At 57.1% G+C, this 15930-nt stretch overlaps 1 protein-coding gene across 1 annotated transcript; it reads left to right on the forward strand.

Annotated features, from left to right (window-relative positions):
• Positions 1-1559: 1559 nt before the first annotated feature.
• FBXO41 (F-box protein 41) lies at positions 1560-15636 on the forward strand. Its single transcript, XM_012646461.1, has 12 exons — positions 1560-2464; positions 3797-4022; positions 4519-4592; positions 4845-5203; positions 6658-6899; positions 7121-7236; positions 7359-7511; positions 7677-7772; positions 9275-9393; positions 9576-9734; positions 11038-11153; positions 11290-15636. Exons 1-12 carry the CDS (start codon positions 1560-1562, stop codon positions 11350-11352), a joined length of 2628 nt encoding a protein of 875 aa, XP_012501915.1. The 3' UTR covers positions 11353-15636.
• Positions 15637-15930: the final 294 nt, after the last annotated feature.

Here is a 15930-nt window from a genome sequence, read left to right on the forward strand (position 1 = left end):
CAGGATGGAGAGGTCAACATGAGAGTCTTAAAGATGAGACTAAGTCTGTGGGAGGGAACCAGGCTGCCTGTGGGGAGGATAGGGGTAGAGGGGGTGCAAAGGCAGAGCTCAGAGAAACCCCATCAAGAGACAGGAAGTTTAAGAAGGCAACAGGAACAGGAATTCAAAGAACCCAGAGGAAAATTCAAACAAGGCAGCATCATGGCAGTCTCTGAAGATGGAGGGGTCAACAAAATCAGCCGAGGTCCCAGGTGGGTGAAGACCCTTGATGACAACTGGATTGTCTGATTAGCAGGTGGTCTATGACCCCAAGGAGTACAGGGACAACAGAGGGTGGTGGGAGCACGATTGCAGGCAGTTAGGGAGGGGATGGCAGTGAGGAATGGGATGGAGACCCACAAGGCAGGGGAGAGGTGACAAGAAGCCAGAGATGAGGGGTGGGCAGCGGGAGTTGAGGGCAAGGGGTGAGATGCCAGAAAGGCGGGGGGAGGAGGGTTTGTGCCAGAAAGGTGTGGGGAAGACAGATATAGGGTCCTTGGGGTGAAGGGCAGGGCAGGGACACTTACTGGAGGTCTACCTAACCTTTTCTAACTCTGAGAAAAGGACCCAGGTGTCTGGAGTAGCAGGAATGGGAGGGTGTGGTGCAGAACAAACAGTGACACTCACAAGTATCATTCAGTGGAGTGATGTCTTGGTCCTGCAACATGGTACCAATAGTCCAGGCCATGTGATGGGTGTGGTTTGCATGAGATGAAAATAAGCATCTTCTTTTTAAGGATTTTTAAAGATGTAACATACATAAAGTACATACAATGCAGTAATCTTGAGTATGCTGCTTGATAGTTGTTTACATATGTATGCACCTGTATACAACCCCTCAGAGCAAGATACAGAACATTTTCAGCATCACATAAGGTTCCCTCCTGCCCCTTCCCAGTCCATGCAGCTCCCAGGGGTAACCTCTATTCTGATTTTTTCACCAATGCTGTCTGTTCTTGAACTCGATCTCTGAGGAATCCTACAGTATGCACTCTTTGGTCTGGCTTCTTTCGTGCAACACAATGTTGAATGGATTCATCCGTGTCATTGTGTGTACCAATAGTTCCTCTTCTTATTACTGGGGAGTATCCCATTATGAATATGACACAATTTATCTATTCTACTGTTGATGGGCACTTGGGTTGTTTCCAAGTTGGAACCATTATAAATAAAACTAAGTTCTTTGGAAAAAAAAAAAAAAGAAAAATCTCATTCTAAAACCTCATTACCTCTCACTCTTGCACATATACAGGCCATCGCACAGGTACCAGACCAGGCCGGCCCCTCTAACCTCCTCCCGTGTGGGTGATACAGGCGCGGGGACTGGGAGGGGCAGGTGGCAGCAGCGATGCCATCCTCCTAAGACTTACTCCCTCTCTTCTAGCCTCCTCGCCCCTGGCCGCGGGCGTCCTGAGCCTTCCTGACCCCGCAGGGGGGCTCGCCGCGGCCCCCCATGAGCGCGCCTGGCTGACCGTGGGGCGGCCGCGGTGGAGCCAGCGCGCCGCGGGGGCGGCGGGGCCATGGCCTCGCTGGACCTGCCGTACCGCTGCCCCCGCTGCGGGGAGCACAAGCGCTTCCGGAGCCTGTCGTCGCTGCGCGCGCACCTGGAGTACAGCCACACGTACGAGACGCTCTACATCCTCTCCAAGACCAACAGCATCTGCGACGGCGCCGCCGCGGCTGCCGCCGCCGCCGCCGCCGCCTCGGGCTTCCAGCTAGCTCCGGAGCCCGCCGCCCTGCTGGCCGTGCCCGGCGCCCGGCGCGAGGTCTTCGAGAGCACGTCCTTCCAGGGCAAGGAGCAGGCGGCCGGGCCATCGCCCGCGGCGCCGCACCTGCTGCACCACCACCACCACCACGCGCCCCTCGCCCACTTCCCCAGCGACCTGGTGCCCGCCAGCCTGCCCTGCGAGGAGCTGGCTGAACCGGGCCTCGTGCCCGCCGCCGCCGCGCGCTATGCGCTGCGCGAGATCGAGATCCCGCTGGGGGAGCTGTTCGCCCGCAAGTCAGTGGCGTCCTCGGCTTGTTCGACGCCGCCGCCCGGGCCTGGTCCCGGCCCCTGCCCCGGGCCCGCCTCCGCCTCGCCCGCGTCCCCCTCGCCCGCCGATGTGGCCTATGAGGAGGGCCTGGCGCGCCTCAAGATCCGCGCGCTGGAGAAGCTGGAGGTAGACCGGCGGCTGGAGCGGCTAAGCGAGGAGGTGGAGCAGAAGATCGCGGGCCAGGTGGGGCGGCTGCAAGCCGAGCTGGAGCGCAAGGCGGCTGAGCTGGAGACCGCGCGGCAGGAGAGCGCGCGGCTCGGGCGCGAGAAGGAGGAGTTGGAGGAGCGAGCGTCGGAGCTGTCGCGCCAGGTGGACGTGAGCGTGGAGCTGCTGGCCTCGCTCAAGCAGGACCTGGTGCACAAGGAACAGGAGCTGAGCCGCAAGCAGCAGTGAGTAGACCCTTGGGTTCCTGTGGGTGGGTGTGCCCGTGTGAGTCACTGTGCTGCCTGCCACCACTACCACCACCACCACCGTGAGCGTGCCTGAGAATGCGGCCATGGCTTTGTAATATGGAATATGTGGCTATGAGCATGCAGTGGTGATTGGGGCGGCGGGCAGAGGATCGGGGTGGGGGGCAAAAATGTCATGATGACGTGAGTTTGGCACCGTGGGTACATGTCAGTATGACCATGTGCCTTTTTTGAAAACTCTTTCTACTCCTCCTCTGTCCTAGCCAAGGCCAACTCCTGCATTTTGGCACCAGATCCTCCTCTCTTTCATCTACTCAAAGACAGGGCCTGATTCTCCCTTTTCCCTTTTCCACCATCGGATTTAGCCTATGTGCATATCATTTCTAAAAGGATGCAGACATAATGTCATTTCTCCCATCTGCCACAACCCCACCTCTCTGTAAGCTACTGCCGCTTTTCTCTCCTCCTTACGGAAGAACAACTCCTTGTCTCCCATTTCTTTCCTCCTTTTCTCTCTTAAACCCAATCTGATCAGGTTTCCAGTGGTGACTCCAACTCATGTCCGTGGGGACCTTCACGTTGCTAAGGCCAAGCCATCATTATACTTGACCCATCAGCACATTTGACATAGCTGGTCCTTGAAACACTTTCTTGACTTGGCTTCCAGCACACTCTCTCGGGATTTCCTTCTTTTTGTCTACTCCTTTGCAATCTTCTTTACTGGCTTCTCCTCATTTCTCTGGTCTTTAAATGTAAGATTATGAACCACAGACAGTCCCCAACTTACAGTGGCTCAACTTACTGATTTTTTGATCTTATAGTGGTGTGAAAGCTATACGCAATCTGTAGGAACTGTAGTTCGAGTACTCACACAACCATTCTGTTTTTCATTTTCAGTGCAGTGTTCAGTAAATTACATGAGATATTCGAGTTATTAGGCTATGTGTGGGGATATGTGACGCGGCTGTGTGCTCTAAGCGCGTGCCCGGGAGTGCGTTGGGAGGCTGCGCATTGAGGCCACATGTAACAGAGCATGTCTGTGTGAGGCAGATGTGACTGGTTATGGCGTATGGATTGTGCGTTTGGGGCTGGGTGGGTGCGGTGTGTGTGACTTAGAGTGCATGTCTATGTTTCTGTGTGTGCCATTGTGTGGGGCGTGTGCTGGGCCTGTGCTGCATGGACCCATGTGACCGTGGGCAGACACTGCAGGCAGCTGTGCCCTGTGTCTCCCCGCACTGGCCAGGTTCTCCTCCAGAGGGTGGGTGGGCAGCCAGGCCGAGGTCCTGGGGTAAGAGACTGCTCCCGGCCCAGGGAGGTGGTGCAAATCGACCAGTTCCTGAAGGAGACGGCGGCACGGGAGGCCAGCGCCAAGCTGCGGCTGCAGCAGTTCATTGAGGAGCTCCTTGAGCGGGCTGACCGTGCCGAACGGCAGCTGCAGGTCATCAGCAGCAGCTGCGGCAGCACACCCAGCGCCAGCCTGGGTCGTGGGGGTGGGGGCAGCGGCGCGGGCCCCAATGCCCGGGGCCCAGGCAGAATGGTGAGTGCCTTCCCTGCGTTCCCTCCTCTACCTGCACACCTGGCCCCCCACGACCTCCCCTTACACAAGGCCTGACATCCCCCATAAGGCCCCATGCTTTCCTTCTCTGGCCCTTCTCCCACGAGCAGACTCCAGGCCTGGAGTAGGGGTCCAGGAACAAGGAGCCCCTCTGATGGGGCCGGAGTGCCAGCCCCTGAGGCTGTAGTGAGGTGTGACCCAGTGGCCCTGGCCCTTGCGGGCCTATCTCTGCCCATCCCTGCAAATGAGAGCCCAGGAGCCACAAGCTGGGGTCTGGGGTGGTGGGTGGGTGTGGGGAGGGGCTGGTGAGCCTGCCTCTCTGGGCTATCTGTCTGTCCATTTGTCCATCTTTCCCAACCTTTTTCTGTCTCTCTCTTCTCCCTCCTCTTCTATCTTGTGCCCTGTTTCTCCCTCTGTTGCCTCTCATCCTCTTGCCTCCCCCGCCCACTTCCTTTCCTTCCTGCTCTGGGGCCCACAGCGAGACCACCACGGGGGCCCGGCCGTGCCTAGCACATATGCAGTGTCACGGCACGGCTCCTCTCCAAGCACAGGGTAAGCCTTGGGCCTGGCGCGCCCCATGCAGCCCACCCTCACCCTGGAAAGATCCACTGGCCTGTCAGGAGCTTGTCTCCTCCTCCTTCCCCTATCCTCCTTGGGTCATCTGTGTCTTCCTGTCCATACCCAGAGGGAGCTTTTGGAAAGCAGGGTGGGTGGGTTGCCCTTGGCTGCTGGTAGGGGCCGGGTAGGGAGTTCAGGCAGGCCTGGTGCCCCTCACCCCTTACTGTCCGGTCCATCCCGCCCCAGGGCCTCCAGTCGTGTGCCAGCTGCATCCCAGAGCTCAGGCTGCTATGACAGTGACAGTCTGGAGCTGCCCCGGCCAGAGGAGGGGGCCCCTGAGGACAGTGGCCCTGGGGGCTTGGGCTCACGGGCCCAGGGTGCCAACGGGGGCTCAGAAAGGTCCCAGCCCCCTCGCAGCTCAGGCCTGCGGCGCCAGGCCATCCAGAACTGGCAGCGCAGACCCCGCCGACACAGCACTGAAGGGGAGGAGGGGGACGTCTCGGACGTGGGCTCCCGAACCACTGAGTCAGAGGCTGAGGGGCCATCAGATGCCTCCCGTGCTGGGCCTGTAACGGCTGGGCCATTGAGCAGCTGCCGGCTCTCAGGTAAGTCCCGGGAGGGTGGGCAGAGAGGCCAGCCTTTCCCATGGTGGGGGGCCCTATCAGGGGACTCAAGGCTGAGGCAGTGAATCTCCTGGGCTCCTGCACCTCCCTTCCCCTTTCCCCGGACTTGCCCACCCCTCCTATGGTGCCCTCTATGCCTGGGGCAGGTACTTGAGTGACAGGGCAGGGCTGCTGGCATAAGGGTGCCATATCTGGGGGGCGTCCATTCACATGGTGGGCTCATTAACTTTTTTTTTTTTTTTTGAGACAGAGTCTCACTGTGTTGCCCGGGCTAGAGTGCCCTGGCGTCAGCCTAGCTCACAGCAACCTCAAACTCCTGGGCTCAAGCGATCCTTCTGCCTCAGCCTCCCGAGTAGCTGGGACTACAGGCATGCGCCACCATGCCCGGCTAATTTTTTCTGTATATATTTTTAGTTGTCTGATTAATTTCTTTCTATTTTTAGTAGAGACAGGGTCTCGCTCTTGCTCAGGCTGGTTTGGAACTCCTGAGCTCAAAGGATCCGCCCGCCCGCCTCGGCCTCCCAGAGAGCTAGGATTACAGGCGTGAGCCACCGCGCCCGGCCGGCTCATTAACTTTTATAGGGAGTCGCTGAAGGCGCTGAAGCCCGGGCGCAGTCGAGGAGAGCCACGGGCCACATTCACAGGAGGCCCTGCTCACGTGTGGGCGGGTTAGGAGGTTAGAGGGTTAGTTTCAGGAGTGCGGCTGCACCTCCTTCGACTGTTCTAGGCAGGCCCTCACCTGCCTTCGGGTTCTGCACACCCAGTTTATGCTCTGGCTCCCCCAACCTCTTTCCTCCTCCAAATCTGGCGCAGCCACCTCACATAGGGGTTGAGTTTGGACTGTTGGGTGATATACAGCCTTAAAAATAAAGTTTAGGCCGGGCGCGGTGGCTCATGCCTATAATCCCAGCACTCTGGGAGGCCAAGGCAGGAGGGAGGATCGCTTGAGTTTAGGAGTTCGAGACCAGTCTGAGCAAGAGTGAGACCCCCATCTCTACCAAAAAGAAAAATTAAAAAAAAAACAAAAAACCTAGCTGCTCATTGCGGCGCGTGCCTGTAGTCCCAGCTACTTGGGAGGCTGAGGCAGAAGGATCGCTTAGAGCCCAGGAGTTGCAGGTTGCAGTGAGCTACAATGACGCCACTGTACTCTACCCAGGGCGACAGAGTAAGACTCTCTCTCAACAACAACAAAAAAGGAAAAAAAGAAAGTTTACATGAAGAAGGGACACCTTTTTCTAATTTGAAAAGTTAGGGCTGGGGTACTGTAGAGGAGGGGAAGCAGAGGCCCTTGTCCTTCCTCCAAGGTGCTGGGCCCCCAACACAGTCTTTTGTGCCCATTCCTCCTGCAGTGCCTACCCTACCCCAGCTCCCCACTCACACTCCCACGCTGGCCCTTGTCCCTCCACGCTCACCTTTGACCCCCTGGTATTCTGCAGCCCGCCAGGAGGGAGGCAGTGGACGGGGTCGGCGAGCAGAGAGGGGCAGCCCCTCACGCTCCAACGAGGTCATCAGCCCGGAGATCCTCAAGATGCGAGCCGCCCTCTTCTGCATCTTCACCTACCTGGACACGCGCACACTGCTGCATGCCGCCGAGGTCTGCCGGGACTGGCGCTTTGTGGCCCGCCACCCCGCGGTCTGGACAAGGGTGCTGCTTGAGAATGCACGCGTCTGTTCCAAGGTGCCCACCCCTGCCTGCCACCCTCACCCTGTTGTGAGCTCGCCTTTCCCCCTGGTAGAATCTGGCCCCTCAAGGTCTGGTCCTTGCAACCCTTACAGCACCGCAGCTCCAGCCTGGCTCCCTGAAATGCTCCCATGGGGGCTCCCGTCCTGGGGCTGTCCCTCCTCCAGCCAGCCAAGCTCAGACTTCCTCATCTCCAAATACCCTTCTCCTTACCACAGTTCCTGGCAATGCTGGCTCAGTGGTGCACCCAGGCCCACTCGCTGACGCTGCAAAACTTGAAGCCCCGGCAGCGGGGAAAGAAGGAGAGCAAGGAGGAGTATGCTCGGAGCACCCGGTGAGGCCTATAGTGGGTGGGTGGGTGGGTGCTCCTGGACCACAGACCTGGAATTAGGTGAGGATGCTTCCCAGAGGAGGAGGTGGCTATAAGCAGCTCCCTGACCTCTTGATCATCCCCAGGGGCTGCCTGGAAGCGGGGCTGGAGTCCCTGCTGAAGGCGGCTGGGGGGAACCTGCTGATCCTGCGCATCTCCCACTGTCCAAACATCCTCACCGACCGTTCGCTCTGGCTGGCCAGCTGCTATTGCCGTGCCCTGCAGGCTGTCACCTACAGGTGGGTGCACCATGCCCAGGCCCCAAGGGATCCCTAGGCACTGCATAGCCTTCCTCCAGAGTTCTCAGGCAAAGGGCCCCAAGAGCTCTGTGGCTCAAGGGAAGGAAGCCTTGGCAGGAGCAGAGGCCACCAGGGTGGACAACTCCAGCTTTGTCTTTCCAACAGGAGTGCCACAGACCCCGTGGGCCATGAAGTCATTTGGGCCCTGGGCGCAGGCTGCAGAGAGATTGTCTCCCTCCAGGTGGCACCACTTCACCCCTGGTGAGCCCTGGGAGCAGGGAGGGGAAGGGAACGGTTGGGCCTGGTCTGGGGCTGAGGACTGAGCAGATCTGATCCCATTCCATAAGCTGTTGGGGAGACAGATTCACACACATTGATTTGCACATAATGCATTGAGGTGTTGGGTGCAGGGCTTTAGAATCAGACCTGGGATCCTGTCTTGGCTTACTGGTAGTGTCACTTTGGGCAACCCAGTTGCATCTTAGTTTCTCAAACTGAAAAGTGAAGGTGATGTTAGGATTCTGTTGACTTTATTAGGGCTATTGCTGGCCCCAGTGAGATCATGTACACAAAACTTTCAGGGTCCACAGTAAGTGCTTGGTAAACACTAGATAAAATTAGCCAGGTTTGTTTTGCATATGAAAGGCAGTTCGGGGAGGTCAGTGTATAAAGTTCAAAAGAGCTGGTTGTTGGAGAACCCAGGGTGTGAAATCACATCTCCTCTACTTGGAGTTCCTCAAGCACCCCAGGCTCCTTCTCTCCCTGGCCAGCTGCTAGTGCCATCCCCTGCAGGCTGTCACACGTGGGTCCACCCTACCAGAAACAGGCCCATGCTCATCCTCGCCCCCTCCCCAAGTCCTCTCTCTACACGACAGCTCCGCCCAGGTTGTCCAGTGTGCCTTCAGCAGCGCCCTGGCTACGGTGTCACTGCTCCCCTGCTTCGATTCCCACTGCACCGTGTCCTGATCCCTGTCGTCCATCCTGCAATAATGTCTCTATGTTTTGATCTCCTCCTCTAGACTGGCGGTTCTCAGGGCAGAGTCTGGGAATGTCCATGTCCATATCCCTGGTACCAAGTGCATAGCAGATGCCAGGGACCTGTCTGTTGCCTGGGCGAACACTGAGGGATGAAATGTTCAGGGAAATGGCAAGTTTGGTCGAGTGCAGCGGGCAGGGCCAAGCAACGAGTATGGAAAGGAAGGTGGGGCAAGGTCAAGAAGGGCCTTGCTACCAAGTTTAGGTTTTTGCATTTTATCTAGAAAGCACTAGGAAGCTATTGAAGGGTTTTAGATTTTAAGAAAGGGATTAAAATCAGACTGTAATATTCTGTGTCCGGGCCCCACAATAGATTTCCACTCCTTGAGGGCAGGGACCATGTCTGTATTGTCACCACTGTATCCCCAGGGCCTGGCTCAGTTCTTCTTTTCTGTCTAGGCACATGATAACTGCCGAAGGCTGGAGTGAATGGACGTAGGAAGGAACAACTCACAGCGCGGAGGGTGAATTGCAGGGAGACTAGTTATAATACAGAATGCCGATGCTCTGAACCGTGGGTTCAAGAGTTACTTAGGAATCAGACTCTGCAGGGCTTGGCAGGAGATGAGGGGAGACGAGTCAGGGATGATCCCAGTTTTCTGACTTGACCAGCTGGGTTCTTGGTGGCACACTTTCCTGAGGCAGGGAAAGGTCCCAAAGGAGGAGCATACTCAGGGGGTTAAGCATCCAGGGGCTTCCCTGACGGCTCCCCCCTCCCTGTTCTCCAGCCAGCAGCCCACGCGCTTCAGTAACCGCTGCCTGCAGATGATTGGTCGCTGTTGGCCCCACCTCCGGGCCCTGGGGGTTGGGGGCGCCGGCTGTGGGGTGCAGGGCCTGGCATCACTTGGTAAGTCTTTCCTTGGGACTTGGGTGGGGATTGGTGAGAAGAGGTGTGGGTACAGTGCTACCTTGTGAAATCCCACAGGGGCTCGGGGCTGCAGCCTGGGTGGCGGCAGGGGCCTCAGGGTGCTGGCCAGGAGGTGACCTGTGGAGTTTATGAACAGGGCCTTCCCTTGTTCCTCTTCTCAGCAAGAAACTGCATGCGGCTGCAGGTCCTGGAGCTTGACCATGTGTCGGAAATCACCCAGGAGGTGGCGGCCGAGGTCTGCCGGGAAGGCCTGAAGGGACTGGAGATGCTGGTGCTCACGGCCACCCCAGTCACCCCCAAGGCCCTGCTGCACTTCAACAGTGAGCAATGGGGGAATGCGGGGCAGGGGATGACCACCACTCGTCACGGTGCCCTGTCAGCAGGTAGCATAACCAATTCCCTGTTGCTCCTGATCAGCGCCAGGGCAGACTGGCCAGGGTTCTAGCCTGGCTTTGCCACCAATGCCTTCTGAGGACAGTATGACATTCAAGGCCCTCCAGCATCTGGTCCAAATGGTTCAGTTCAACAGACATTTGTCACCCTACAAAGAGACAACGTGCTCTACCCACATTGGAGGCATGAGCTGTTGGCCCCATGTGAGCCTCTAGCCCAGGGCAGAGGCGGGGGAAGACGGGTTAGGAGCACAGGTTCCCGGCTGGACTGACCTAGGTCCCAGTTCTGGCTCTGCTGCTCATTAGCTGTGTGACTTTGGGCAAGTTTCCATACTTCCTTGAGTTCTGTATTTCTGTCTGCTAAGCTGACTTTCTAGAAGGGGTAGGAGGATTAAATGAGGCAATGTGTGTAAACACCTCCAGGATAAGTCTCGGGGTGAAGACTGTCCTCTCCCTGGACTCCAAATCATGCCACCTGTGGGTTCCCACCTTTCTCAGACCACCCACTCCACTCGCAGTCACTCCTCTGCCCTCATTGAGGAGGAAGGTGCCCAGCTCCGGCTGCTCCTGCCCAAATGAGACCACCATCTGGGACCCTTTGACTCCTGGGAGGACCCCATGCCCTGACCACTCAAAAGTCCCTTGACCTTCTTTCCAGGACCCTCTTCTTCCCTCCCCTTCAGCCACATGGTCACACCCTGGACCTCGCCATCAGAACTAACTATTCAGCCTCCAAAATCATGACCTCCAGGCCCTCCTCAGCCTCCCTGACTTCATGAGATATCTGGTCCCTTGAGCCCTCTGCTCCCAACTGTTTCCCCTGCCTCCCTGGCTTCAAGCTCCAGCCTAGACCTCTCAGCCTCACCTCAGCCTGGCAGTTCATTTCCAAATGAACCTGGCAGTTCATTTCCAAATGCCCAGACCACAGTACAACTGTCCCCTCTGCCAGGGAAGTTCCTAGAGTCCTTGAACAATTGGCTGTTTCCCACTCACCCTCCCAGAGTCCACTGTAGCCTCTCCCCTTCCCTAACCCCATCACCCACCTTCTCCCCACGTCCAGCTGTGAGCCCTGGATGGCGTGGGCCAGCTCCCCTTGTTTATGCTCCCAGTGCCTGGCACACGATTGTCTCTCAGTGGGTGTCTGACTTCATTAGTGAGAGGGCAAAGGAGGCATCACCCATGGCCCATTGCCCAGGCCAAATATGGGTCCCCCTTACCCACCTCTTCTCAGGCATTTGCCGGAACCTCAAGTCCATCGTGGTCCAGATTGGGATTGCTGATTATTTCAAAGAGCCTAGCAGCCCTGAGGCCCAGAAGCTGTTTGATGACATGGTGACAAAACTCCAGGTGAGGGGTGGGCTCTGAGACCACCTAAGACCCCAAGCGGCATTCCTCGACTAGGGCTGGCAGCCTGGGTGACTGTGGCGGGAGGGCCCCACCTGCCTGGCTCTGAGAGAGAACTAACCCAGGGTTTGGTCCGCAGGCCCTGCGACGGAGGCCGGGTTTCTCTAAGATTCTGCACATCAAGGTGGAAGGTGGCTGCTAACCCGGGTGGGGGGCGGCAGGGCCCCTGCCAGCCCCACACCAGGGCACTCTCTTTGGACCTCCGGAGGGACCCTGGTTTGGACTAGACCTTCGGAGGCCTACTGTTATCCCTGGCTTCCAGAGAGGGGTGACAGTTTCCTGTCCTTCTCCTGGAACTGCAGAGCAACAGGCCTGACCCAGGGTACTGCCTCTCTAGGACAGGGGCTCAGACAAAAGCTGCCCTCGACCCCCACCCTACCCCCAGCTGGAGCAGCCTTCTGGCACAGCCAGCGAGGAGCTGTCCCCACCAGCACCTGGTGTCATCACCTGGAGGATCTGCAATAACCACCCAGTGGCTCCTCAGCTGCTCAGGCAGGCCTTTCCTTCTTGCACCCAGCCTCCCAATCAGGGGCCTCTGCCAGGCTCCAGCCAGAGGAGGCCCCAGAGGCAGCTCAGACTTGGCAAGGAGGGCTCTTCTCCCCATACGCTGTCCCAGCCTTCTGTGGGGCATCCCCTTTAGACAGCCTAGGCTGAGTCCACACTCTCCAGGGCTAACACAGGCAGGCCTAGGGGCCTGGGCACAGGGTCAGCCAAAAGCTGGGGCATGGCAGTGGGGTAGTGGGGATGGGTTTGGAAAGGAACAGTCACCCCGAATTTCTCCCCAGAATGAGACCACCCCTCCAAGGTGGGGAATTGCCAGGTGGAGAAAACTTATTTACTGCTGTAGGAAGACAAGATCCCTCCTCCCAACCCAACCACCACATACCCCACCACATTCCAGAGCTAAATTCAGAGCTGAAGGTGCATGTTTCTATACCTATTATTCATTCCTGAGGGACCCTCTGGAGGGTCAAGGTCCCAGCCCTGGGAAGCCCCTGTCAGCAGTGAGAAATAGTTCCCATCTTCAAGGAATTTCCCTCTGATCAGGTGCTTGGGCAGGAATTGGATGGCCTTCGGGTCCCCACGGCCATCTGGGAGGGAGGCACTGGGCTGCCCTCTGTACTGGGGCCTGGAGCAAGTTAAGAGGAGGGTGGTTTGCTTTGCTTCCTTGTCCAGCGAACTTGCTTAAAGATATAGCTGTGGCAGGGAGCCAGACCCATGGGGCCAAGGAAAAGGAAGAACATTCTCAACAGACTTGTTCCCCCTTCCTCAGTCTCCACTGGCCCCATGGCTAAGGGCTGTGTTGGGGGTCTTCTGCCTAGGGCCAGTGCTGGGGCCTGGGCTGGAGCCACCTGGCTGAGAAGCCACAGAAAGTCAGTGGAGGTTTTCACTGGCCCTTGCACAATCCCCAAAGGACCAAGGCTCCAAAGACTGAAGTCTCCCCAGTTCTTCCTTAGAACTCCCGCAGGGGTTCAGAGGTTACGGGTCCTTCCAACCTTCATTTGGAAAGTTCTTTCAAACATCCAAACTAGATCCATGTAGGTTTCCTTCTCTCCTGTATAGGATTGGCTCCCAGCCCTAGCCATTAGGCTGCTGGTCCCAGCTGGCGCTGGGGCCATCTCATTTCCCAGTCCTTCCCAGGGACCCAATTTTCTGCCACAGCCTGGCTTGGACATCAAGACCCAGCCGTAGGTTACCTTGTAATGAGTCCTCCAGAGCTGAGACCCCACGGGCACAGCAGTCTACTCCAGCTCCCCTGGCTTCACTCCCTAGCACTGTCCCAGGTCTTTTTATCATTGCTGACTTTTTCTCCTGTGGCTTGTTCTGTCCCTGCTCTTTGAAGACCTCAAACACCAAGGGTGTCATGTTGGCAATTTCCTGTCCAGTCCTGCACGAAGCCTTGGCGTATGTGACACCCCTGCGCCCCTACCCCAGAGCAGCTGGCTCCATTGGCTCCCACCTCCCCAGCCTTGTCCTCAGGAGTCACAGGAAGGAGCAGCACAGCTTTCCTCTCCTCCAGAGGCCTGGAAGGGAGGTGGAGGCCCACTCAGGGCCTGGCTGCCCCTGTTTGCCTGGCCTGCCTTGCCAGCTACACTCCTGTAGCTCCTGCTCTCATGACCCCAGGACCAGAGGTGCTGTCCTCCCTATCTCCTGGACAAAGCACAAAAGGATGCCCTGCTTGGCCTGAGCCTGCCCGACTGAGGAACCTTCTCTGCCCCAGGGTACCCTCTATCCCTGAATATAAGGCTTTGGGCAATTTTGCTCTGGATGGTACCCACTGGAATGCCTGGCACCAGCCCTAGGACAGGAGGTTGGGGTGCATAGGCAGTGAGCTAGGGTGGAAGAAAAGTGGTGCTGAAAAGACTGATGCTATTCGTACGTTCATTCACTCATTCATGCAACAGTACTGAGCACCACCAGCGCTAGAGGCAGAAGGATGAACAAGACCCCATTTTGCCTGGTGTGAAGTCCACCCCACGGGTTTGGCTCTTTCCAGGAAACCCCCTAAGTTCTCCATCCTGTGTTTTCTGGCTGTGTGTGTAAAGGATGTGTCATGTTGCACAGGTCTGAGCCCTTGCCAACAGGAATGACACATCAGTGTGTCCCATCGTACTTGCACCCCTCTGGCCGACAGACGTGCACGCTGGCCTTCGCGCATGCCTTGAGCCCTGGCAGCTTTGCAACACCCTGCCCCCACCAGCAACTTGATGCTCTTCTTTTGTTCTCTGCTCAGGGGGATGAGCCCTGCTGCTGAGTGGGGAGTTTTGGCTTGCTGGGACGCTCCACATTTATTCACTTCTTTGGCAACCATACAACCAAGGCTGAGGATGGGAACAGGGACAGAGGGCCTGGCCATCCCTGGAAGCACCTCATCCCATCTGTACCCACCCAAAGGGGAGCTGTCGTCCCCATCATACCTAATAAGATGCAAAAAAGGAGTATCAGAGAGCAAACCAAGGCAGGCCCTGCTCCAGGGGCCCCAGGTGTGTGTATAGGTCCTATGAGTGGTGGCCACTTCGTGTCCCTACCACACAGCCTGGCCCTGGCACCTGGGAGGTTGGCATGCTTGGCTTGAGTACTTCATGCTTTTTTTAGGCTGCTTCTCCACAACACTGGCAGGAAATGAAGATGCATATATATGCATCCCTGCAGGGAAAAAGTGGGCTGCCCAGAACCACAGCTTTTCACTGGCCAGGAGAGACCACCTAAGGAGCAAGGCAACTCATGTTTTCTTAGTCCTGCGATAGTGGAGTCTGAGCCAGCCCCTCAGGAATTGCTTCAAAAGGAAAAAAAAAGAAAAAAAAAAAGCCTCTTCCCAAGGCCTGCTCCTCCAAGGTTTGGCTCTGTTCTTTGCCTTTGGGTCCTGCCTGTCCCCCGGTCGTGGTCTCTAGTCCTCTGGGCCACAGGTGGGGAGCTGCCCAGGCCCCAATCCAAGGCGCTAAGTCAAAGGAGACCTTCCCAGAGTGACTATTGGTGCCAAAGTCCCAGTTCCTGGTGGACTTGGGGTGAACACAGGAGATGGTGAGTGGGTGTATGGCCCAAGTGCCCAGAGATGTTAACTTGAACCTATGGGATCTTTCCCAGCTTCAGTCCCTGGTGAGTGTGACTTCCCTCCCCTGGGGGTCTGCTTCTCTTTTTATCCCTAGTGGACATGCTTTCTCACCCAGCCTTGTTCCAGGCCTGTATTTCTGTATATATTGCTGTGTATTGTGTGTATGTATTTATTCCTGGACAAGTGTGTTCATCTGCAGCCCTTGCCTGAGGATAAGGTTTAGGATTGGGTGAAGATCAGACTACCAGGGTCAACTACACAACTACTCCCTCCCCAACCCCTTGGGACCTCAGCCCGTCCCAAAGCAGCCCTGACAATCAGGCAGGCTCCCCACCATGAGGCCAAGCCTCCTCAGCCACTGCCAGCATGGCCCTGGGGGAGGCTTGGCCTCAGGCTCCCCAGCCTTCGCTCTGCCCTGGCAGGGGTCTTGTATCCAGGGGCAGAGGCCTGAGGTGACCCAGGCTTGCCTTGTGGCTGATGCCAGCAGGCTTGGTTCTAGTGGGCACCCCTAGTGGGGACCTCCACAACTGGCCCCTAGGCCCTGCCTTCCCACACAGCCAGGCTGCCATGGGCCTGAGCAGTGAGACGGTAGCTTCCCCACCTCAAGCACATCAGGTAGAGGGGTGGAGAGCAACTTTTGGTTTTACTTTTGTTTCTAAAGTGGTGCCTGTACCTCCAGCCCCCAGGGGGCCTTCCCTGGCCCCACTTGTCTGCCCCACCCAGGCATCGCCATCCCAGCACTTTGCTCCACGTCACCTGTAGATGCCCTTTGCCGAATGTACCTGAGTGTATGTATTTAAAAGGACTCACGTGGGCATCAGAGAATTTATGGCTCTGTATCCAATAAAAGATGGTGAAACTGGTCTATCTGCCCCAGGGAAGTAAATGGTATGTGGCCATATTTGTCAGTCTGTGTCACCACAGCCTTTCTGCAGCTCAAGCACATGGAGGCAGATAGCCCAATCGGCAGCAGTGGGGCGAATGGAGTATTAGGAAGACTTGTCTCAGGACTGCAGAGATCACTGGAGGTGGCTGCCACCAAGGTTACTGTCCATGCCATAGCTCAACCCTGCTTTTGGTATCTGTATCCTGACAGAAAGCCATGGGACGTGTCATTGCTGGCTCTCCAATGGGAGAGGCCATCTTCCAGGGCAAACCCAGCACAAG

This window comes from Propithecus coquereli, unplaced genomic scaffold (genome assembly GCF_000956105.1).
Source record: "Propithecus coquereli isolate 6110/MARCELLA unplaced genomic scaffold, Pcoq_1.0 Scaffold243, whole genome shotgun sequence".
Lineage (NCBI taxonomy): Eukaryota > Metazoa > Chordata > Mammalia > Primates > Indriidae > Propithecus > Propithecus coquereli.

Bases quoted from the DNA above. Each gene is read 5' to 3' on its own strand.
- FBXO41 (XM_012646461.1), top strand. From the start codon at position 1,560: ATGGCCTCGCTGGACCTGCCGTACCGCTGCCCCCGCTGCGGGGAGCAC. The intron at 7,773-9,274 runs GTGAGCCCTGGG...CCTGTTCTCCAG, and splicing joins GTGGCACCACTTCACCCCTG to CCAGCAGCCCACGCGCTTCA. The intron at 11,154-11,289 runs GTGAGGGGTGGG...TTTGGTCCGCAG, and splicing joins ACATGGTGACAAAACTCCAG to GCCCTGCGACGGAGGCCGGG.